General features: G+C 32.5%; 1 protein-coding gene across 2 annotated transcripts in view; it reads left to right on the top strand.

The window, feature by feature from the left end:
* LOC143064545 (exonuclease mut-7 homolog) overlaps window positions 1–23,776 on the top strand; it is a 30,923-nt gene extending 7,147 nt beyond the window's left edge. The window contains exons 4-20 of one of the 2 annotated variants that reach the window (XM_076237444.1): window positions 493–546; window positions 801–940; window positions 1,241–1,338; window positions 3,089–3,134; window positions 4,224–4,251; window positions 8,957–8,995; window positions 9,355–9,512; window positions 9,925–10,093; window positions 11,453–11,514; window positions 11,829–11,965; window positions 12,739–12,848; window positions 14,183–14,405; window positions 18,670–18,851; window positions 19,405–19,575; window positions 20,024–20,077; window positions 22,403–22,531; window positions 23,189–23,776. In XM_076237444.1, coding sequence (XP_076093559.1) covers window positions 493–546; window positions 801–940; window positions 1,241–1,338; window positions 3,089–3,134; window positions 4,224–4,251; window positions 8,957–8,995; window positions 9,355–9,512; window positions 9,925–10,093; window positions 11,453–11,514; window positions 11,829–11,965; window positions 12,739–12,848; window positions 14,183–14,405; window positions 18,670–18,851; window positions 19,405–19,575; window positions 20,024–20,077; window positions 22,403–22,531; window positions 23,189–23,515 — 2,127 coding nt within the window. In that variant the 3' untranslated portion in view covers window positions 23,516–23,776. Of the gene's footprint in view, window positions 1–492; window positions 547–800; window positions 941–1,240; window positions 1,339–3,088; window positions 3,163–4,223; window positions 4,252–8,956; window positions 8,996–9,354; window positions 9,513–9,924; window positions 10,094–11,452; window positions 11,515–11,828; window positions 11,966–12,738; window positions 12,849–14,182; window positions 14,406–18,669; window positions 18,852–19,404; window positions 19,576–20,023; window positions 20,078–22,402; window positions 22,532–23,188 lie in introns of both variants that reach the window. The other variant, XM_076237443.1, reaches the window with a different exon arrangement.
* The last annotated feature ends 1,768 nt before the right edge of the window (window positions 23,777–25,544 follow it).

Raw genomic sequence — 25,544 nt, 5'->3', positions numbered from 1 at the left:
AAGTTAAAAAGGCCAAATAAAGTACGAAGTTGAAGAGCATTGAGGACCAAAATTCCTAAAAGTTTTGCCAAATTCAGCTAAGGTAATCTATACCTGAGGTAAAAAAGCCATAGTATTTCAAAAATTCAATATTTTGTAAACAGTTAATTTATAAATGTAACCATATCAATGATAATTCATGTCAGCACAAAAGTCCTGACTACTGGGCTGGTGATACCCTCTGGGAAATAAATCTCCACCAGCAGTGGCATCGACCCAGTGGTTGTAAATAAACTCATCATAGATACCAGGACTAAATTTTATATAAACGCCAGACGCGCATTTCATCTACAAACCACGAAATCAAATATCCACAAATATGCAAGTTTTCAGCAATCCACGAAAATTGATACCAACGAAAATAAATGAATCCACAGTATTATAAAATCTGATACTTTTCATGCTTTTATTAACTTTTGTTTAGATGACCAGGAAGATGCCTTTATTTTTCAGGCTGCTGTTGTTGCTGGTAAATTGAGACTTCAAGATCATTTTACAATAGATGAGGTTAGTACATGTACATACATATTAACATTATTTTACATTTCACGGTAATCATATAATGATGGGATCATTTATTTTTTGTGTGTGCATCATTACCATTGATATTTCTATCTATAGATCTATAGTATTTCATTTGGTAATAAATTAAAGTGTACAAATGTAGATCATGTAAAAAAGTGACATTAAACTTTGTTCTTTCAAGAAATCTTCATTGTATTCTTTGTTGTTATGTTAAGCATGCCATTTTTCTTCCTTAGATAGCCTTACCATTAGTTCTACAGGACAAAGTAAATGTTTTAGAACAATATGCAGCTGGTAACCTCAAGCTACAACAAATGGTTGTACAAATGTTAGATAGTCTGGTGGATAGAGATGTTGTTATAGATGATGTAATAAGGTACTGTACGTTACTATAAGGATATTTGTTCTTATTCCACTTTGATGTTCTCTCATATTCATGTCCCCCTCGACAATTTCTGAAATAGCGATTTGTTATTAATATGTAAATTTCAGTTTTAAAGACAAAAACAATTGTATGACTTTGATCACAGACGTCTTATTTGGTGTATTAAACAATCTGTTATCGAGTTGTTAGAGAAAAATAAATGTTTTATCACATATAGATAACAGTATGATTTTGTGGTATTTTTTCAAAGCAAAGTATTCTGTAAAATCGAAATTTTTCATTTTTCTGTAGTAAAAGTGGTGTAACCAATCCTAAGAGGGAGAAATTAAATAAAAAGACACTTAGTAAACTTGCAGCAAGACTGATGAAGTTGTATGATATCCCACAAGGTAGTGTTTATAATCACATGACATGACATTTATAGACCAAAATTAGCAAAATTTAATTGTTGTATTTAACTCACTTGTACCAAACCTATCTACACATTTCAACAAGAGTGAGTTTGATATTGTTCCTTTTCATAAAAGTAAATGTATGATAAAGATAAGGATTTTTATATAAATGAAATTAATGCATTGTGTTTATTGATAATGTGGATTGGTATCTAAATTAGATATTACATCTACAGACGCAGGACATTTTAACAAAAAAAAATTGAACTACTAGGGGACATTTGAGCGCCAACATTAGAGCCCATTTTAGCATGGGATTAATCCCTTCACCTGTATTTTCGATAGCCCATTTTAGCGAAAACTTACCTGATGGAATAATACTCATTAAGCTTTGGTCAGAAGTTCAGTTTAATTCAAAGCGAACAAATAATTGTCCAGAGTCGTTCCATGCCTATTATAATGAGCAATGTAATATTATTAACACCCAGCTATTTATGTGTTTTTTTATACTACATGTATTATCAAATTGCAAACAACAACATATATATAATTATGAAGTATAGATGAATATACATCAAAATCTAGACAAGATAAAGAGATAGAACAGTTTATAATGCAATTTAACAGTATTGTACAGGGGGGTATATTCAGATCCAATTACATATGTTTTCTTAGGTACGTTTTCTAGGATATAAATTCCAGGCTAGAACGAACTTATAACATTTGATTAAATCTTTTAGACATTTAGTGCTGTATTTTAATGGACATCATATGTTTAATATTGTGCTGTCATGAGTCTTTTAAAGTTTTTTCTTTATTATATATTATAATGGGTTGAAAATATTTCGCCAAAATGGGCAATGACAATTTTACTTTTCACTAAAATGAGTTAAAAATATGGCCCTAAAATGGTTCTTCTTTGGCGCTCAAACGTTCGATTTTTTTAGCTCAAATGTCCTATCAATGCGCTATAATGTCTTCTGCCGACATCTACTGTAAACAAGTCAATACATATAGGTAGTTAACTTTTCAGAAGTAATTTTCTGTGTTATAAACCAATTGGTATGAAAGATTGTTGATTGCAATTTTACAAATATATTTTTCACCTTACAAAATTTAATTATTAATATTGTATATAAGGTTGTTTTGGAGTTTTGTTTAAATTAAGCATGAGGGGGTAATTAAATATTCACTATTATTGGAGAATTCAATGATAGTTGATGTGTCAATGTGGAGATTTGAAAAGTTGTATCATGTGACATTTTTCGATGATCATACCTAGATTTTTACACAGGCAGGACAGGGGAATGAATCAAATGTTAAGATTAAATTAGATTTCTACCTTCAACCACACAGTTTCAGTTTGACCTCCTCACCACTATAAAAACCTACTGTAAGGTGACATTTTCCATAAGATATATGTTTTCATGCAGACAATTTTGTACTGTTCCCAATACAACATAGCATAGAGATCTGACGTTATCACATGATGTTTATGTGAAAAATGAAAATGTACACTGTACAACAGACTATCTCAGAACTAAAGTATTTATTATTCACATAACATAGCCTTTTACAATGCATTACGACAACAATTCAGTATTTGAGTAGGGTTATATTGCAGTAAAATAGGTAGAGTGAAAATTAGACACATTAAATTTCCCAATACAGTAAAACATCCAGACATATAATATTTACTTTCTTTGATTCTAGCAAATATATTTGGTTATGTTATTCTTATTTTCAGAATTATGTCCAAACATAAGTAAAGCCAGAGGAGTAGGAGCATTGAGGTATCTTTTGTACAGGAGATATATAGAGGTAATATGATAAATAAAGCCAGAGGAGTATTAGCATTGAGGTATCTTTTGTACAGGAGATATATAGAGGTAATATGATAAGTAAAGCCAGAGGAGTAGGAGCATTGAGGTATCTTTTGTACAGGGGATATATAGAGGTAATATGATAAGTAAAGCCAGAGGAGTAGGAGCATTGAGGTATCTTTTGTACAGGAGATATATAGAGGTAATATGATAAGTAAAGCCAGAGGAGAAGGAGCATTGAGGTATCTTTTGTACAGGAGATATATAGAGGTAATATGATAAGTAAAGCCAGAGGAGAAGGAGCATTGAGGTATCTTTTGTACAGGAGATATATAGAGGTAATATGATAAGTAAAGCCAGAGGAGTAGGAGTATTGAGGTATCTTTTGTACAGGAGATATATAGAGGTAATATGATAAGTAAAGCCAGAGGAGAAGGAGCATTGAGGTATCTTTTGTACAGGAGATATATAGAGGTAATATGATAAGTAAAGCCAGAGGAGTAGGAGCATTGAGGTATCTTTTGTACAGGAGATATATAGAGGTAATATGATAAGTAAAGTCAGAGGAGTATAAGCATTGAGGTATCTTTTGTACAGGAGATATATAGAGGTAATATGATAAGTAAAGCCAGAGGAGTAGGAGCATTAAGGCATCTTTTGTACAGGAGATATATAGAGGTAATATGATAAGTAAAGCCAGAGGAGTAGGAGCATTGAGGTATCTTTTGTACAGGAGATATATAGAGGTAATATGATAAGTAAAGCCATCAGGAGTAGGAGCATTGAGGTATCTTTTGTACAGGAGATATATAGAGGTAATATGATAAGTAAAGTCAGAGGAGTATTAGCATTGAGGTATCTTTTGTACAGGAGATATATAGAGGTAATATGATAAGTAAAGCCAGAGGAGTAGGAGCATTGAGGTATCTTTTGTACAGGAGATATATAGAGGTAATATGATAAGTAAAGCCAGAGGAGTAGGAGCATTGAGGTATCTTTTGTACAGGAGATATATAGAGATAATATGATGAGTAAAGCCAGAGGAGTAGGAGCATTGAGGTATCTTTTGTATAGGAGATATATAGAGGTAATATGATAAGTAAAGCCAGAGGAGTAGGAACATTGAGGTATCTTTTGTACAGGAGATATATAGAGGTAATATGATAAGTAAAGCCAGAGGAGAAGGAGCATTGAGGTATCTTTTGTACAGGAGATATATAGAGGTAATATGATAAGTAAAGCCAGAGGAGTAGGAGTATTGAGGTATCTTTTGTACAGGAGATATATAGAGGTAATATGATAAGTAAAGCCAGAGGAGTAGGAGCATTGAGGTATCTTTTGTACAGGAGATATATAGAGATAATATGATAAGTAAAGCCAGAGGAGTAGGAGCATTAAGGCATCTTTTGTACAGGAGATATATAGAGATAATATGATAAGTAAAGCCAGAGGAGTATGAGCATTAAGGCATCTTTTGTATAGGAGATATATAGAGGTAATATGATAAGTAAAGCCAGAGGAATAGGAGTATTGAGGTATCTTTTGTACAGGAGATATATAGAGGTAATATGATAAGTAAAGCCATCAGGAGTAGGAGCATTGAGGTATCTTTTGTACAGGAGATATATAGAGGTAATATGATAAGTAAAGCCAGAGGAATAGGATTATTGAGGTATCTTTTGTACAGGAGATATATAGAGGTAATATGATAAGTAAAGCCAGAGGAGTAGGAGCATTGAGGTATCTTTTGTACAGGAGATATATAGAGGTAATATGATAAGTAAAGCCAGAGGAGTAGGAGCATTGAGGTATCTTTTGTACAGGAGATATATAGAGGTAATATGATAAGTAAAGCCAGAGGAATAGGATTATTGAGGTATCTTTTGTACAGGAGATATATAGAGGTAATATGATAAGTAAAGCCAGAGGAGTAGGAGCATTGAGGTATCTTTTGTACAGGAGATATATAGAGATAATATGATAAGTAAAGCCAGAGGAGTAGGAGCATTAAGGCATCTTTTGTACAGGAGATATATAGAGATAATATGATAAGTAAAGCCAGAGGAGTATGAGCATTAAGGCATCTTTTGTATAGGAGATATATAGAGGTAATATGATAAGTAAAACCAGAGGAATAGGAGTATTGAGGTATCTTTTGTACAGGAGATATATAGAGGTAATATGATAAGTAAAGCCATCAGGAGTAGGAGCATTGAGGTATCTTTTGTACAGGAGATATATAGAGGTAATATGATAAGTAAAGCCAGAGGAGTATTAGCATTGAGGTATCTTTTGTACAGGAGAGATATAGAGGTAATATGATAAGTAAAACCAGAGGAATAGGAGTATTGAGGTATCTTTTGTACAGGAGATATATAGAGGTAATATGATAAGTAAAGCCATCAGGAGTAGGAGCATTGAGGTATCTTTTGTACAGGAGATATATAGAGGTAATATGATAAGTAAAGCCAGAGGAGTAGGAGCATTGAGGTATCTTTTGTACAGGAGATATATAGAGGTAATATGATAAGTAAAGCCATCAGGAGTAGGAGCATTGAGGTATCTTTTGTACAGGGGATATATAGAGGTAATATGATAAGTAAAGCCAGAGGAGTATTAGCATTGAGGTATCTTTTGTACAGGAGATATATAGAGGTAATATGATAAGTAAAGCCAGAGGAGTATTAGCATTGAGGTATCTTTTGTACAGGAGATATATAGAGGTAATATGATAAGTAAAGCCATCAGGAGTAGGAGCATTGAGGTATCTTTTGTACAGGAGATATATAGAGGTAATATGATAAGTAAAGCCAGAGGAGTATTAGCATTGAGGTATCTTTTGTACAGGAGATATATAGAGGTAATATGATAAGTAAAGCCATCAGGAGTAGGAGCATTGAGGTATCTTTTGTACAGGGGATATATAGAGGCAATATGATAAGTAAAGCCAGAGGAATAGGATTATTGAGGTATCTTTTGTCCAGGAGATATATAGAGGTAATATGACAAGTAAAGTCAGAGGAGTAGGAGCATTGAGGTATCTTTTGTACAGGAGATATATAGAGGTAATATGATAAGTAAAGCCAGAGGAGTATTAGCATTGAGGTATCTTTTGTACATGAAATATATTGAGGTAATATGATAAGTAAAGCCAGAGGAATAGGATTATTGAGGTATCTTTTGTCCAGGAGATATATAGAGGTAATATGATAAGTAAAGCCATCAGGAGTAGGAGCATTGAGGTATCTTTTGTACAGGGGATATATAGAGGCAATATGATAAGTAAAGCCAGAGGAATAGGATTATTGAGGTATCTTTTGTACAGGAGATATATAGAGGTAATATGATAAGTAAAGCCAGAGGAGTAGGAGCATTGAGGTATCTTTTGTACAGGAGATATATAGAGATAATATGATAAGTAAAGCCAGAGGAGTAGAAGCATTAAGGCATCTTTTGTACAGGAGATATATAGAGATAATATGATAAGTAAAGCCAGAGGAGTATGAGCATTAAGGCATCTTTTGTATAGGAGATATATAGAGGTAATATGATAAGTAAAGCCAGAGGAATAGGAGTATTGAGGTATCTTTTGTACAGGAGATATATAGAGGTAATATGATAAGTAAAGCCATCAGGAGTAGGAGCATTGAGGTATCTTTTGTACAGGGGATATATAGAGGCAATATGATAAGTAAAGCCAGAGGAATAGGATTATTGAGGTATCTTTTGTCCAGGAGATATATAGAGGTAATATGATAAGTAAAGCCAGAGGAGTATGAGCATTAAGGCATCTTTTGTACAGGAGATATATAGAGGTAATATGACAAGTAAAGTCAGAGGAGTAGGAGCATTGAGGTATCTTTTGTACAGGAGATATATAGAGGTAATATGATAAGTAAAGCCAGAGGAGTATTAGCATTGAGGTATCTTTTGTACATGAAATATATTGAGGTAATATGATAAGTAAAGCCAGAGGAATAGGATTATTGAGGTATCTTTTGTCCAGGAGATATATAGAGGTAATATGACAAGTAAAGTCAGAGGAGTATTAGCATTGAGGTATCTTTTGTACAGGAGATATATAGAGGTAATATGATAAGTAAAGCCAGAGGAGTAGGAGCATTGAGGTATCTTTTGTACAGGAGATATATAGAGATAATATGATAAGTAAAGCCAGAGGAGTAGGAGCATTGAGGTATCTTTTGTACAGGAGATATATAGAGATAATATGATAAGTAAAGCCAGAGGAGTATTAGCATTGAGGTATCTTTTGTACAGGGGATATATAGAGGTAATATGATAAGTAAAGCCAGAGGAATAGGATTATTGAGGTATCTTTTGTACAGGGGATATATAGAGGCAATATGATAAGTAAAGCCAGAGGAGTAGGAGCATTGAGGTATCTTTTGTACAGGAGATATATAGAGGTAATATGATAAGTAAAGCCAGAGGAGAAGGAGCATTGAGGTATCTTTTGTACAGGGGATATATAGAGGTAATATGATAAGTAAAGCCAGAGGAATAGGATTATTGAGGTATCTTTTGTACAGGGGATATATAGAGGCAATATGATAAGTAAAGCCAGAGGAGTAGGAGCATTGAGGTATCTTTTGTACAGGGGATATATAGAGGCAATATGATAAGTAAAGCCAGAGGAGTAGGAGCATTGAGGTATCTTTTGTACAGGAGATATATAGAGGTAATATGATAAGTAAAGCCAGAGGAGTATTAGCATTGAGGTATCTTTTGTACAGGAGATATATAGAGGTAATATGATAAGTAAAACCAGAGGAATAGGAGCATTGAGGTATCTTTTGTACATGAGATATATAGAGGTAATATGATAAGTAAAGCCAGAGGAGTAGGAGCATTGCGGTATCTTTTGTACAGGAGATATATAGAGATAATATGATAAGTAAAGCCAGAGGAGTATTAGCATTGAGGTATCTTTTGTACAGGGGATATATAGAGGTAATATGATAAGTAAAGCCAGAGGAATAGGATTATTGAGGTATCTTTTGTACAGGGGATATATAGAGGCAATATGATAAGTAAAGCCAGAGGAGTAGGAGCATTGAGGTATCTTTTGTACAGGAGATATATAGAGATAATATGATAAGTAAAGCCAGAGGAGTAGGAGCATTGAGGTATCTTTTGTACAGGAGATATATAGAGGTAATATGATAAGTAAAGCCAGAGGAGTATTAGCATTGAGGTATCTTTTGTACATGAGATATATAGAGGTAATATGATAAATAAAGCCAGAGGAGTATTAGCATTGAGTTATCTTTTGTACAGGAGATATATAGAGGTAATATGATAAGTAAAGCCAGAGGAGTAGGAGTATTGAGGTATCTTTTGTACAGGAGATATATAGAGGTAATATGATGATTCTTTTATGTAGGCTGAGAGAAATAACCATGATAACAGTACATTGTACCAGGGTAAAAGAATGTTAAAGAGCAACTGATAGAAATGTATTTTAATATATGTAATTGTGATTTTTTTTTATAGAAAAATAGGCATTCAACATCATAACTTGTGGCATTCATGAAATTTACCACAGTGACCATATGCATTATGTTGATAAAAAATTTACATTGACATATATAAAAAAGGGTCAAAACAGAAATAAATAACATCATAAAATATTTAGAATGTTTTGGCAATTATATATTATATATGTATATACCTACAATATCTAACCTGTAATAAAATAAAAATCCAGATAATAACTGGATTTAAGTTACTCTGTAATCATTGATCATAGAATTTATTTGTATTTATTGTAGGGGAAGATGGGTACAGGAAGTTGGGAAGAACTAGTAGAGGTAATAGTTACATTGAAAAAAGATTTGTGTAGTGAGTGATCAAAAATAAACTTTTTCACTTTAAACTTTTACATGTATTTGCTTTTAACATTGCTATCAATTTGTTTTATTTTTGAGTTTGTTATAACAAAAAACATTTATTTTCTCTGGGTACAGTTTATGTATGATTTTGTTTCAATTATTTTAAAAACTTCCATCGATCTACAACAGAAGTTTGATTGAATTTTTGAACAAAATTTAGTCATCAACCAATCGTTTCTGACTATAACTTGATAACATAGGCATTGTAACATAGGGAATTTATTGGAAAGTGAACAAATATGAATGTGATCTATTATATGCCTGGTTTTATTTTCCAGAATGCAGTTAGTGATAATGACTATTTGAAGGAACAGTTAGTAGAACAATTAATGTGTTATAATGAACTTACGGAAGCTGTTAAATGGGCTAGAAATTTCCAGTTGTCTGATGAATGTATTCCAGAAGTGGTTGCTGTAAAAAGAAGGGAAATGGATGAGTAAGTTTGTTATAGATTTAGTTCCTTGGTAATGTTATGGAAAACATCTTTAACATCTTAATGATAGTGAAAATAAAATGTCTACCATGTAGTTAAAAAGGAAAATAAAGAAACTGAAGAAGGCCAGTTGCCAAAATGTCTTAAGTAATGGTTTATTGGAACTTTTAAAACAAGTATTTTTTTCACATAAAAGCATATATATATAGTAGAAGCAGCCGTAAAAAACAGCATTATCAGTTGTAAATATAGCTTCTTTCTGATCACTGTTAGTATAAGCTGCATGCAGTTTAAGGGTAGTTTTGTTTTCCCCAAATCTGTATAACTTTTACATTTTCTCAGACACCAGTTTCATTATTCTTATAACATCATTTTAGTTCATGATTTCAGTCAAATGCTGTTCTTGGTATTTCAGAGGAGAAGATAAACAAGATCAAAACGCAGAAGGAGAAAATTGGGACGATGACTGTTATTCTGAAACAGAAATGTCTGCTCACTATTATACTTTAAACCTACCAGATGATCATATTACTGTTATAGATACCAAAGAAAAGTACCAGGCTTGTCTGTCTACTCTTACAAAGGTTTGTACACTTAGGAACCAGTCTAAAGTTTGAAATCATGTCACATTCTGATTTGGTTTTTGACAAAAAATGTATTGAAAGAAGGTTCAAGTTTTTCCATCCTGTTTTTCTTAGTGCAATGAACTGACCTTGCATGAAAAAAAATCATTTGTAATAAAAATACTCATTTATAACTTATAGAAAATAAATTAAGCAACACAATGCATTTCATGCATCCAAAGCATTTTTCTGGATTTACCTAGCCCTTGATCAGGAACTTTCAAGGTTAAATATGTAACAGCCAAGGATGTACAAAATTTTTTTAAAAATTGAAGGGCTTTGTGACAAAAAAGACCTTAGAATAATAGCCATATCCATCTACGGTCAACTTAAAACTTAAACAAGTGAACAAGTTAAAACTTTACTTTCTTAATAATTTATAAATTTGTAAATGAACAATTTTAGAAAGATGAAGAAGGGATATAATCCAATTAGAAAAGATATTTAATCCAATTCTTTTTATAATTTGTAAGATAAGTAAAACGGCATCATGTTAAGACATACAGGTTAAAGTTCTATTTCTTTGATGTTCACAACTTCTGTAAATGCCAATGTGTGTTAGCTTAAAATTAAGATTTAAATTGAACATCCTTTTTAATAATTTACATGTGAGATGATTTATTTTTACTATATTAAAAAGAAAAATTATAAATAACTGCATTTAATTTTGAACTAGATTATTACCCCTCTTAGAAAGAGGGGATTAAACTGGTTTACCTCTATACAGTGGGTCTCATTGGGGTCTAGGCGTGACGCGGGATTGCCAATTTTTGTAAGCCTGAAATGTGAAACTACAAAAAAAATAAGAATTGCTTATGTACATAGTGTAAGTGGGATACAAGAACCTGACAAAAAAAGTAAGCGGGATCAGGGATCAGAACCCCCATGAGACCCCCTAAACTTCCCATTTTAGTATTTTTCTCAGGAACTACAAATCTGAGCTTCCTGAAATTAGTTGAAAGCTTTATTTGAGAATGTTATCTAGTATGATGCATTTTGAAAAGAATTAACATTTATCAACTTCCACTGATTAAATATATAGATCCTTAAACATAATTACCAAGCTTTGTGTGAGCATAATATAACATGCCATTAAATTTCATATCTATCACTGATCAACTTATTATTTGTCAGATATATATAGCAGGGGAATCATTAGTTCATAATGTTTATCTTGTTTAAGAAATGCAAGACACAAAAAATATGACCAGAAAAATGCTTTAAATCATACATGATTCAGTGTATATTACAATCAATTTTATTTTTAAGATAATATTTTAAAGATCTGTCGATATGTTATTAATCATGACTTTTCTTCAGCCAGGAACTATGATTGGCATTGATGCAGAATGGAAACCAAGTTTTGGATCACAAGTACAAAAGTAAGTTGAAATTTGTATAGTGCTAAGTACATCCAAGTTAGTTCTTTACAAATCAGATTACACGATAAATAATTCAAGGTAAGATTGTAAATATAAACATGCATTATGATAGAATTCCATGTTTTAGTCGTGCCTGTGGGCAGAAGAGACGTAAACTATTGGTATACAGCTTTATAGTACAGAGGGTAGAAGACTTGGATGCTTCATACCTCAGTTATAGATAACTTATTTGAAGAAATTTTACGTCCAGTTAAAAACATTTTATAGTTGAATGTTTAACCTTAAAATCATCTTACCATTTCTTTGTATTTCAGGGTAGCTTTGATACAGTTAGCAACTTATGACCATGCATACCTGATTGATGTGAAGACTTTACTGAGAATTCTGACAGAAGATGATTGGCAGCTAATGGTGATATCTGTCTTCTGTAATCAAGATATTGTCAAATTAGGTACATAACAGTTTATTGATATTATTTTAGTTTGGATACCCTGCATCGAAATAAATTGCACAGCAACTGAAGGACATAGTAAAAGAGTTTTTTTTTGGTCTAACTACTTTATAATTTTGTGAAAACTATTCCTCTTTGATATTTGCTTGAAAACTACCATACTCTATAGAATTGATCTTTATCATGTTAGTTATCCATAATATATCACTATTTGGATTTCTGAATGTTTTGCAGAGTTACAGTATAGGACATTGGCCATTTTGTCCAATTCTAGCATTATTTTATCTTCTGAGTTCTGAATGCTACTTCCTATAAGAGGTCTTAAACTTTTTTGAGTGAGATTGTTTGTCATTATGTTCCACATAATTTACCACCATAATATTGTCATTTAATAATTATTTTGAATAAATGGGACTTGACCCTTTTAGATATTCATTGTTATTTATACTAACCAGTCATCACTCTTCAAGATAAATTATTGAATCTAAAGGCTCCAAAGCTGACTTTTACCCCAAAAAATTAACGATTTTATGGGCCTGTGGAGATGATTTTTAAATGCCTGACTACATTTTTACAAACTTGGGCTGGTTGGTCTGTTGTCGAGCATGAAGAATGAGTCATGTTTTAATTTTTTTGTTGGCTTTTTTGTTTTTTATTTAAGTTTAATTGAATATGAATGATAAATAGGTAGGTGAGGGAGATACTCACTTTGTAAACATAGTTTCTATTTATCAACAAAATAGTGGCTTCAGTTAATTAACGCTTTCTTGTAGGTTATGGATTAGATTCAGATTTTAAAATGTTTACCAAGACATTCCCATTCATGGAGAAAACTCTAGCTAAGATGGAGAGAGTAGTTGATTTAGAAAAATTGGCACAGAAGGTGAGTTTGTTTATGTTTATAGATTTGATTGACAAACAGGTTCATCAAAAATATGAGTAGCAACATCTTCAGATCACATACCACAGAACCAATCACAAATACTGTGGATTCGTTTATTTTCGTGGGTATCAATTTTCTTGGATTGAGAAAAATTTGCATCTTCTTAGATATTTGATTTAATGGTTTTGCCAATCTCTGCGTAGAAAATTTGTAATTTTGTTATTATTTAAATTGGTGGTTCGCCTGTACCCACAAAAATTGGTATCTTATATATAATAACAAATCCACAGTATATATATATGTATTTATCAGAGGATAAATCATCATCAAGACAGATTAAAAGCAACCATGCAGGTTATATACTAACCAACTAAAGATAAATTCAAACATAAAATTCTTAATGGATATATTTGGATAATAAATTCTATGATAGAAATATAATGCATTAATAGAAAAATTGATTACAGTTCAAAAACATATTGCAGTGTAATTGACCATTGAAAGAATCAAACATACACAAATTGCATCATTCAAATCTTTTGATTGAAACATCTTTGCCAGAAACGCATCAAATTTTTAAGTGAGATTTTAAATTTCTTAATACCAAATAGATGTTTTTGGTTTAAAATCTGATCATGTCCCATTAAGGTTTTAATGGACCAGTATAAAAAAGAAAAACGAAAGCAAGTGATAAAATGGTTATGTATAAACAAAATATCAATGACTTATATGTACTTAACATAGAAGAGACTGATTGATTCATGGATACTTAATGTTATATTACATGCATGATCAGGACACTTACATTGTCAGCTGAGAGTCAGAACACTATTCTGTAATTCGTCTTTTCAGAATCTAAAGCATCCTGGGTAATATTTTCAAAAGTGTTCACCAAAACCTTCTGATTGGTTAAAAATGTCATAAACAATGGAAATTTAACCAATGACGTGATGTTATTTTCATTTTGGGGTAAGAAAAATGAAATTACCCATGATGCTTTAGATTCTGAAACAGCCAATTAGGATGGGTGAATTGTCTTCTTGCAAACTACATGAGATTGTTCTGACCCTCAGCCAATAAGTCTTTGGATCATGAATTAACCCCAGACTTCTGGCAAACCAGCCGAAACCAGTCTTTGGTGTAGACATTGAACCCAAGAATTCTGGGTGGTTCAATCCCTGCAATAGATGAAAAATCTCAACAATAAGCCTGTACAATCAATATCACAAGACACAAGTATACATTGATAGAAAAAGATAATATACCCTCATGAAAATTTTCTTGATAAGATAATTGTCATTATAAAATATAAATCATTCTTTTGACTTTTAAAGGTTTTAGATAAAGTGGTTAACTTTATGCCAGATACAGAAGATGCATCAGATGATGACAAAGAAGATGATAATGACAGTGGTATAAACTTCAAGTTCCAGAAAGTAGAAGAAAGAGGTCTGAGTGAACTTGTTCGTCAGTGTTTTGGAAAAGCCTTAAATAAATCTGAACAGATGTCTGACTGGGAGAGAAGACCACTCAGACAACCTCAGATTATATATGCAGGTATAATTTCAATTCTTTATTGTGTACTGGTGTAACCATAATTATATTAACAGTAGGCCTATTGAAACGATATAAATGCCTTTGGTACTACTGCTAACTGAATAATACCAATTTTCAAAACAAATGATCTATATAGTATAACTGTTAAGGGATTTGTGTGTTCAAGATATCCGTGATACAAGAAGTTGCCTAAAAAGCAGAATATTCACCTTTTCTTTTACAAGGTACATAAATCAGGGCTGTAACTAGAGTTCGAATTCAGGGGAGGCAGGGATTTGGGGGCCGCCGATTGATTTTTTCTCGCAGTAAAATGGCTAAAAATGACCTGTTTTCCTTCGATTTACTTACTTTAAGAAACGTCAGTATTGCTTGAACCTGGAAGCAATTTTTATGCAAAAACAAACTGAGATTGCTGTTCGGGGTAAGCCAAGGCTCCGTCTTGAAGGCCGTACTTTGACATTGTGACCGCGGATTTTGTTCTCAATATGGCTAAAAATTACCCGTTTTCCTTCGATTGCCTTACTTTAAGAAACATCAGTATTGCTGGATCCTTGAAGCATTTTTTTTATACAAACAATTATTATCCGTATTTAAAGATAGTTTTTGTTGGAAATCAAACTGGTAAGTTAAAAAAACATTTAAAGCAAGATCATAGAAAATAAGATATTTTTTTTGGCGAGGACCTTGAATTTTAATATTGGTGAAAGCTGATCAGACATGTATATAACTACAACAAGGGACTTTCTAAAATAGTATATACTTAGTTTAGAAAGTCTCTGCTTCAACGAATGGGAGTGTTTAACTACTAAGGCATTGATTAGAATGTTCTCGTACGATCGGCCGGGAGACGTTAAAAAAATGACACAACAGCTGATTCAGCCGGTAACGAATTTCCAATATCATAAAAGGTTCACAATACAAAGGGAGCTTCCTCTGCTTAATGGATCCCCTAAATATATGTGAAATATTCAGTTTTATTCAAAATTGTTGAAAGCAAAGTTTCATATGTGTTCTCGTACAAATACTGAATAACAGTGCCACACGAAAAATAAAATACTGAAACGGTTCACTTTCGGTAAAAAAATCCGGAAAATGACAGATATATCACGTATCTTAATAACACTGTTAAAACTGTAAACTTGTTGAAAGCAAAGTTTCATACGTGTTCTTGTACAAATACTGAATAACAGTGCCACACGAAAAATAAAATACTGAAACGGTTCACTTTCGGTAAAAAAATCCGGAAAATGACAGATATATCACGTATCTTAATAACACTGTTAAAACTGTAAACTTGTGTTGTTTATAATATAAATTCAAGTTCTTCGTGTACATATTGTCAATATTTCATTTGATTACTTCGAAAAAAAATTTTGGTGTAGAAAATTCAGGGGAGGCAGCTGCCTCCCCTGCCTCATAGGTAGTTACGGCCCTGTAAATACTACATGTGTATAGATATAAGAAGATGTGGTATGCTTGCCAATGAGACAACTCTCCACCTGAAAACAATATTAAAACATTCAAACTGCATACATTTTTACTGCTTACAATATTTTTATCATTGTGTATTCTTGTTGAGCCTGCGACTTTTGTTGCAGAAAACTCAACATAGGGATAGTGATCCGGCTGCGGCAGCGTTAGCTAACTTCTTAAAAGCTTTATATTTTAGAAGGGGGAAGACCTGGATGCTTCATACTTTGTATATGAATGCCTCATGTTACGAAGTTTCCGTCAGTCACATGTCCAATGTCCTTGACCTCATTTTCATGGTTCAGTGACTACCTGAAAAAAAAGTTCAGTTTTTTGTAATGTTAAATTCTCTCTTATAATAAGTAATAGGATAACTATATTTGGTATGTGCGTACCTTGCAAGGTCTGCATGACCACCAAACAGTTTTCACTTGACCTCATCCTCATTTCATGAATCAGTGAACAAGGTTAAGTTTTGGTGGTCAAGTCCATATCTCAGATACTATAAGCAATAGGTCTAGTGTATTGGGTGTATGGAAGGATTGTAAGGTGTACATGTCCAACTGGCAGGTGTCATCTGACCTTGACCTCATTTTCATGGTTCAGTGGTTATAGTTTAATTTTTGTGTTTGATCTGTTTTTCTTATACTGTATGCAATAGGCCTACTATGTTTGGTGTATGGAATTATTGTTAGGTGTACATGTCTAGCTGGCAGGTGTCATCTGACCTTGACCTCATATTCATGGTTCAGTGATCAAAGTTAAGTTTTTGAGTTTTGGTCTTTTTTTCTAATACTATATGTAATAGGTCAACTATATTTGGTGTATGGGAATATTTTATGATCTATAGGTCAGTCACACAGGTTTTATTTGACCTTGACCTCATTTTCACAGTTCATTGCTCAGTGTTAAGTTTTTTGTGTTTTGGTCTGTTTTTCTAAAACTATAAGCAATAGGTCAATTATATTTGGTGTATGGAAGAATTGTTAGCTGTACATGTCTGATTGGCATGGTTCATCTGACCGTCACCTCATTTTCATGGTTCATTGGTCAATGTTTAGTTTTCTTGGTTAATGTTAAATTTATATGACAGTTGTAATAAAGCTTTATATTTACAACTTTCAACATAATATCAATGATTAGTAAAGAAGGCGAGACATTTCAGCGTGTGCACTCTAGTTTAGTAACCAATATGAAACACAGGTCAACATTAATACATGTTTTACTTGTCCAAAATAACCAATACTTTTGATGACTATTTATTCTTAACAGTATTTTTGTCGAGCCTGCAACTTTTGTTGTAGAAAGCTCGACATAGGGATAGTGATCCGGCGGCGGCTACGGCGGCGGCGGCTACCGCGGCGGCGGCGGTGTTAGCTAACTTCTTAAAAGCTTTATATTTTAGAAGGTGGAAGACCTGGATGCTTCATACTTTGTATATAGATGCCTCATGTTACGAAGTTTCCGTCAGTCACATGTCCAATGTCCTTGACCTCATTTTCATGGTTCAGTGACCACTTGAAAAAAAAGTTCAGATTTTTTGTAATGTTGAATTCTCTCTTATTATAAGTAATAGGATAACTATATTTGATATGTGCGTACCTTGAAAGGTCCTCATGTCTGTCAGACCGTTTTCACTTGACCTCGACCTCATTTCATGGATCAGTGAACAAGGTTAAGTTTTGGTGGTCAAGTCCATATCTCAGATACTACAAGCAATAGGGCTAGTATATTCGGTGTATGGAAGGACTGTAAGGTGTACATGTCCAACTGGCAGGTGTCGTCTGACCTTGACCTCATTTTCATGGTTCAGTGGTTATAGTTAAATTTTTGTGTTTTGGTCTGTTTTTCTCATACTATATGCAATAGGTCTACTATATTTGTTGTATGGAATGATTGTAAGGTGTACCTATCTAGCGGGCAGATGTCATGTGAACTTGACCTCATTTTCATGGTTCAGTGGTCAAAGTTAAGTTTTTGAGTTTTGGTCTTTTTATCTAATACTATATGCCATAGGTCATCTATATTTGGTGTATGGGAATATTTTATGATCTTTATGTCAGTCGCGCAGGTTTTATTTGACCTTGACCTCATTTTCAAGGTTCATTGGTCTTAGTTTAGTTATCTTGGTTAATGTTTAGTTTATGTGACAGTTGTATTAAAGCTTAGCTTTATACTTAGGACTATCAACATAATATCAATGATTAGTATAGAAGGCGAGACATTTCAGCGTGTGCACTCTTGTTTAAAAGATATTTTATTGATTCAATTAAGAGTTGATGGACACGTTTACATGTATATAATTTTAAATATTTCCTATAATTGTTTAAGCTATCTTTTTAAATTAATTACAATCTATTTGATTTTAATAGGAGTGACTCTCTACCAATTTATAAAATTAATTTTGAAATAGCCTGAATAAATAAAAAAAAATGATGATGATGAGACCAGTTTCATAATCTAACCTTTTGAAATACTGAATAAATGTATTAAATAAAAAAATAATTTTGAAATGATCAAAAATAGCTTTGTCATTAGTTCATGAGCACTAAGAGAAGTTGTATTCTTATATAATTACAGCATTAGATGCCTACATTCTCCTTAAGGTCTATGACAGACTTGTGAAAATAGCTTTGTCATTAGTTCATGAGTACTAAGAGAAATTGTATTGTTATATAATTACAGCATTAGATGCCTACATTCTTCTAAAGGTCTATGACAAACTTGTGAAAATAGCTTTGTCATAAATTAGTTCATGAGTACTAAGAGAAATTGTATTGTTATATAATTACAGCATTAGATGCCTACATTCTTCTAAAGGTCTATGACAAACTTGTGAAAATAGCAAGAGAAGAACGTCTAAAAATAGATTTGGAACCATTAACTTCTATGAGATGGATGAAAATGAGTCGAGGAGACAAGAAAAAGGCCAAGGCAAAGGGTCAGAAAATTAAACCCAGGCTTCCTAAACTGTTGGTCAGTACTTTTGATTAATTAGCTGTCTACCAATTGGTTCTAAATAAAACTTGATATTCTCACTATGTATATTTGAATTATCATACACCTTCATACATATAAAATATATTGGAAAACGTAGGATGTTCATCAGTTATAGACACTAGGAGAAAAGAGGTTAAAATTCTGTCTAGTATTAAAAGACATAGAAAATTTCATTTAGATAAATTTCTTTTGTTTTTAATGTGTTGTACCATCTTGTCCCTCATTCTAGTATATGTACTAAGTAGGATCATTACATTTTTAAGCACACATGGAAGTTATTTTTTTATTTAAAGAATGACTGTAATATTTTTTCTGTCTATGAAGAAATAATATTTTTTATGTTATTTCCAATAAGTTGGAAAAAAATATTACAATCATTCCTTATGATTTAATTCTAGATTCCATATTCAAAGAGTAAATCATGAAAAAACGTTGATGACGTCACTGCTAAATGACAAAATTATGTTTATGAGCTGATAAAAAAATTATCACAGCCAATGTATCAGTCAAAAACATGTTGCTTTTTCAGCCTCCAGGTCCAAACCAACAATCACAACACTATGCAGAATCCCCAATCTCTCCAGGAGATTTTACTGTAGTGGTGGATTCAATGTTACAAGGACTTGGAAAACAACTAAGAAGTTGTGGTGTGGATGTACATATACTTGATAATACTGATAGTCATGACAGGGCTATAGAGGTATTGTTGGAAACTTCTTTTTGGTATTTCTTGTATTGATACATCTGTTATTTTTATAAACCAGATCAAAAGAAGCACTTGTTTATTTGTTAAGTCTTGGCTGGTTATTGTTTTGTCCATTTGTCATGTTTTCCATTATAGACTTTTTAGGGACTTGTTGGAATCACAATAATGATCATACCTCTGTTTGTCCATCAGGGTTGGCGGGTCATCCATTCAGTTGTCCCATTGTTTGCTTTCACATTTTTCTGAGGACCTACAAATCAAATCAGAGCTTCCATGATTTTGGTATCCGGCTTAATGTGAACATTATTTACCATGTGATGCTTATTCATATTTTATTTCTTTTAAATCTTATCAACCATTTTTTTAAAGCTACATTACCTTTTTTGTAAACATATTTCACCAGTTTTTCTTCCATTCATTTAACACACATTTCTATTTGTAGATCTGTCAAAAAGAGAAACGTGTAGTTCTCACTTCAGGACTGCCTTTCATGAGGGTATGTACATATATCATATTTTGCTTATGGTTACACCATTTTTTTCAAATTGCATCACTAGGAAGTACTAGCAGTTGGATGGAGGGGCTTTTCTATTCATTTATATACATTTTTCTATACATACTACTGCATTTTGACACTTTGGATGTTTATACACATAGCTACGTTTTTTTTAGAGTATTGAGTTTTATTTGTCTAATGAGGTTCAAGATTTTAGATTAAATCAATAGTCCTAAACTTACCTGTATCACTGAGCTAATTAACACAAATAACTAGAATTGTCATAATTATTGACAATGACAGAGGCTAGTTTTACCAGAAATATTTGTCATCATGATTTTATAACATCATCTTTGTATATTACCATCTTATATTAGCACGGCTGCGCAAATCTCTCAACAATTATATGGAGTCAAAGCTTTATTTGAGATATTACTGCCTTGCAGTGTATGCTGTTTTAAACAAGAGGCTCTCAAGAGCCTGAATCGCTCACCTGGTAAACAATGCCTTATTGAACATATTGAACCATGCCAGGCAAACATGTACAGCTAACAATTCTTCAATATTACAAATATATATACTTTGCTGATCATTTTTGCTGTTTACAGTTTATCTTTATCTATAATGATATTCAAGATAATGACCAAAAACTGCAAAATTTCCTTAAAATTACCAATTAAGTGGCAGCAACCCAACAATGGTTTGTTTGATTCGTCTGAAAATTTCAGGGCTGATAGATCTTGACCTAATGAACATTTTTACCCCATGTCAGATTTGCTCTAAATGCTTTCGTTTTTGAGATATAAGCCAAAAACTGCATTTGACCCCTATGTTCTATTTAAAGTAAGGGCGGCCATGTTTTTTGACGGATCAAAAATCGAAGCGCACACTTTGTGCAGGATAATCTAAGGAACTATCATGCTAAGTTTCATCCAAATCCATTCAGTAGTTTCAGAGGAGAAGATTTTTTAAAGTTAGCAAATATGATGAACAAATTGTGAAAAATTGTCATTACAGGACATTTACCCCTTAAGGGGTCAATTGACAATTTTGGTCATATTAACCTATTTGTAGATATTACTTTGCTGATCATTTTTGCTGTTTACAGTTTATCTTTATCTATAATGATATTCAAGATAATGACCAAAAACTGCAAAATTTCCTTAAAATTACCAATTAAGTGGCAGCAACCCAACAATGGTTTGTTTGATTCGTCTGAAAATTTCAGGACTGATTGATCTTGACCTAATGAACATTTTTACCCCAGTCAGATTTGCTCTAAATGCTTTCGTTTTTGAGATATAAGCCAAAAACTGCATTTGACCCCTATGTTCTATTTAAAGTAAGGGCGGCCATGTTTTTTGACGGATCAAAAATCGAAGCACACACTTTGTGCAGGATAATCTAAGGAACTATCATGCTAAGTTTCATCCAAATCCATTCAGTAGTTTCAGAGGAGAAGATTTTTTAAAGTTAGCAAATATGATGAACAAATTGTGAAAAATTGTCATTAAAGGACATTTACCCCTTAAGGGGTCAATTGACAATTTTGGTCATATTAACCTATTTGTAGATCTTACTTTGCTGATCATTTTTGCTGTTTACAGTTTATCTTCATCTATAATAATATTCAAGAAAATGACCAAAAACTGCAAAATTTCCTTAAAATTACCAATTAAGTGGCAGCAACCCAACAATGGTTTGTTTGATTCATCTGAAAATTTCTGGGCTGATAGATCTTGACCTAATGAACATTTTTACCCCATGTCAGATTTGCTCTAAATGCTTCCGTTTTTGAGATATAAGCCAAAAACTGCATTTGACCCCTATGTTCTATTTTAAGTAACGGCGGCCATGTTTTTTGACGGATCAAAAATTGAAGCAAACACTTTGTGCAGGATAATCTAAGGAACAATCATTTTAAGTTTCATTCAAATCCATTCAGTAGTTTCAGAGGAGAAGATGTTTGAAAAATTGTTAATGACGACAGACGACGACGACGACGGACGCCAAGTGATGAGAAAAGCTCACATGGCCTTTTAGGCCAGGTGAGCTAAAAAGGAGTCTGGAACATTATTTCATATACATTGTTTATAATGAAAATTCAGAAATTATTGCATGCATTTGATGTGACTATTTACAAATAACCAAATATACAGATGAACTTTTTGCGATTTTCAGAAAAATCTGCAACCTTACAATTGTTTCAGATATCAGTCGCAATATTTTCAATAATCAAAACTTTGGAATATCTCTGAATTTACAGTATATAGAGACACAATGTGAAATGTGGTGTGCATCAATTGATAAATCTTTTTTTTTCAGGTTCAAGGAATAGTAGGAGATAAGATGTGTTACAATGTACAGACAACCACTGCTAGAGAACAAGTAGTAGAGGTTTTACAATATTTTAATGTCAAGGTCACTGAAAAAGACATATTTAGTAGATGTAAGGTATGTAAGATCAAATAAATGTTGGAAGAAATTGATTTTATAGTTTAACTTAACTTTAAAAGTTATAGGCCTTATTGTTAATGACCCTTTTAACATTTTCTCCGCCATTACAAAAAAAGAAGACATTTGACAAGAAATTCAACAAATTCTGTAAAATACATTTTTTAACAATCGTTGCTGGCATCATCCTTTAAAAATATGTTGAACCACCCTCTCAATAAATTAGCATAAAAGCTATTCTTAAAATTATGAAAAAAAAACATTTTATTTTTAAATCCTCTGAACTTTCAGGAAATTAGGCATGTGTGCAACCTTATAAAATTTTATTTTGTTGTCCCTTACCACCTTAGCATCCACTGTTTAATACTCAAAATTGAAATGTGGCAAGAAAACTATTGGAATTGATAAAAAAAAATCTAAAAAAAAAAGGTGGGAAGGATATATTGCTACTAAATTTTGATTGAATGATAAGTTTATGAACCTCAATTCAGAACAGTACATAGATTTTTCATGAGTTTAATGAGAACCTGGTCAGCCATTTATTTTTAGAGAAAAAGATGATAAGATAACACATTATGGATAAAATCAGTTAAATCATTTAAAATTAACAGATATTTTCATCAAAATGAAATGATACATGAATACTTTTCTTTTCAGGTATGCAATGGAAATGTCTATCTTCAAGTACCATGCAATGTATTTAAAGAAAATTGGATAAAGTTAAGGAAAGTCAGTGACAAACCAATTACAGAGCCCAATATCCAATATGGCATTAATTGGTCAACCATGACTGTTGTAAATAACAATGTTCTGCTTCAGTTGGACTCTATACCTGAGCCTATGTTTGATAAGGTTAATACATTCTTTTGTTGTGGAACTTGTGGTAAAGTATTCTGGGAAGGTTCACACTTTGCTAAAGTTTGTGATCAGTTCTCACATGTTTTAGATATGACTGATACAGGGAAGAATATTTATAACAGTTGATTACAAAAAAAAAATATTTGTATGAGTTAAAGATTATTATGCAGTTATTATACTGAAAATGAATTAAATGGTTAAAAGATAAGATTGTTTCATGTCTTTAACAATATGTGCGTATGCAGTCTAGGAGTACAAGTAATCTGCAGTAAAATGACAGCTATTTTTGATGCAATGTTTTTAGAATGCCATATAGGTTTACAGTTGATTAATCATTCACAAATATGCAAAATACATGACATGAGAAAATAAAAGGTTGTAAATACACAGCTTATTTTATTTCTAATATATGATCCTAAGACATAATAGTTGTTTCCTAATATATGATGCTAGGGCATATAAGTATATTCCTAATATTTAATGCTAAGGCACACAAGTGAGAGGTTTAGTTAGTTGTGAAACCAGGTTAAAAACACCATTTTATACATAAGAAAATGCCTGTACCAAGTCAGGAATATGACAGTTGTCCATTTGTTTGACGTGTTTGAGCTTTTGATTTTGCCATTTGATAACAGACTTTCCGTTTTGAATTTTCCTCAGAGTTTAGTATTTTTGTGATTTTACTTTTTCCTAATATATGATTCTAGGGCATGTAAATATATTCTTGATATATGATGCTGGGGCATATAAGTTTAGCCTTGTGGTTTTGTCCAGCAGTTTGTAAATACATCCTAGATGAATTTACTTGTTTGCTTCGGTCAATATCTGTTTGACACATATCAGTGATGTTTCACATATTTAATCCTTTTGTTAATAAAATTGAGAATGGAAATGGGGAATGTGCCAAAGAGACAACAACCCGACCATAGAGCAGACAACAGCAGAAGGCCACCAACAGGTCTTCAATGCAACGAGAAATTCTCGCACCTGGAGGCGTCCTTCAGCTGGCCCCTAAACAAATATATACTGGTTCAGTGATAATGAACACCAACTCCAAATTGTACACAAGAAACAACAAGTTAAAATAATACAAGACTAACAAAGGTCAGAGGCTTCTGACTTGGGACAGGCGCAAAAATGCGGCGGGGTTAAACATGTTTGTGATATCTCAACCCTCCCCCTATACTTCTAGCCAATGCAGAAAAGTAAACGCATAACAATACGCACATTAAAATTCAGTTCAAGAGAAGTTAAGTACAATGAAATCAAGCAACTTTTTGACTAAGTATGCCCTATCTTTTTATTTAATTTTATAAAAGGATTATATAATGTGTATGATATGAAATGAAAGAACTTTAAAAGATATATATATGACAAATTGTACCGGTAAAGTAATATTGTTAACAGTGTTAACTTTTTATGGCCCTGCAACAGTGCCATATAGTTTTACCCTTGTCCGTAATTCCGAAATTCTGTAACTCCGAAAATCCGTAATTCCGAAATTTCGTCATTCCGCAACAAACCATTATACAGAGTTTTTTTCTAAACGCCTTCAGATATTGGGCTTAATTTTGGTATGTCAGTTAACCATGATGAGTTACAGACCAAGTTTTGTTCCGCTCCGCCAATTATTTTCGAAATTACGAGCTTTGGACTTTGATAAATTGTTGAAAATCACAGTTATACAGAGTTTTTTTCTAAACCCTTTCAGATATTGGGCTGATTTTTGGAAAATGACGCTTTCAGCGTCTTGTTCCAATACTGCTGACCTGAACTTCCATTACATTTCTCTGCCTTCCGCGCTTGGTTTTGGGAAGCACTAATGACAGGACGACTGCCCAGATAGCGACAGGGCGGTTGACCGGACGACATATAAATAGTCATAACTTTTTTGTTATTCGGTAGATTTGTTTAATATTTGTAGACCTCAAAGATATTAAAATATGTTTTATGAAAATCAAACAAAATAAGTGAAAAAAAATATTTTTGAGCAAATAAAGTTGACCGGACGGTATTCACACTCGCCGTTATACGCTATACATATATTCAACTGGTCGTCAACAAGTGTTAATATCTCTTTTGTTTTACAATATTTGTCCAAGAAATTCAGGAATCTGTGAGATTTATAAATAAATTATACGAAAATATAGATTTA

This window comes from Mytilus galloprovincialis, chromosome 2 (assembly GCF_965363235.1).
Source record: "Mytilus galloprovincialis chromosome 2, xbMytGall1.hap1.1, whole genome shotgun sequence".
Lineage (NCBI taxonomy): Eukaryota > Metazoa > Mollusca > Bivalvia > Mytilida > Mytilidae > Mytilus > Mytilus galloprovincialis.
Note: the sequence above shows the minus strand (reverse complement) of the source record. Positions and strands in the feature narration are given on the sequence as shown.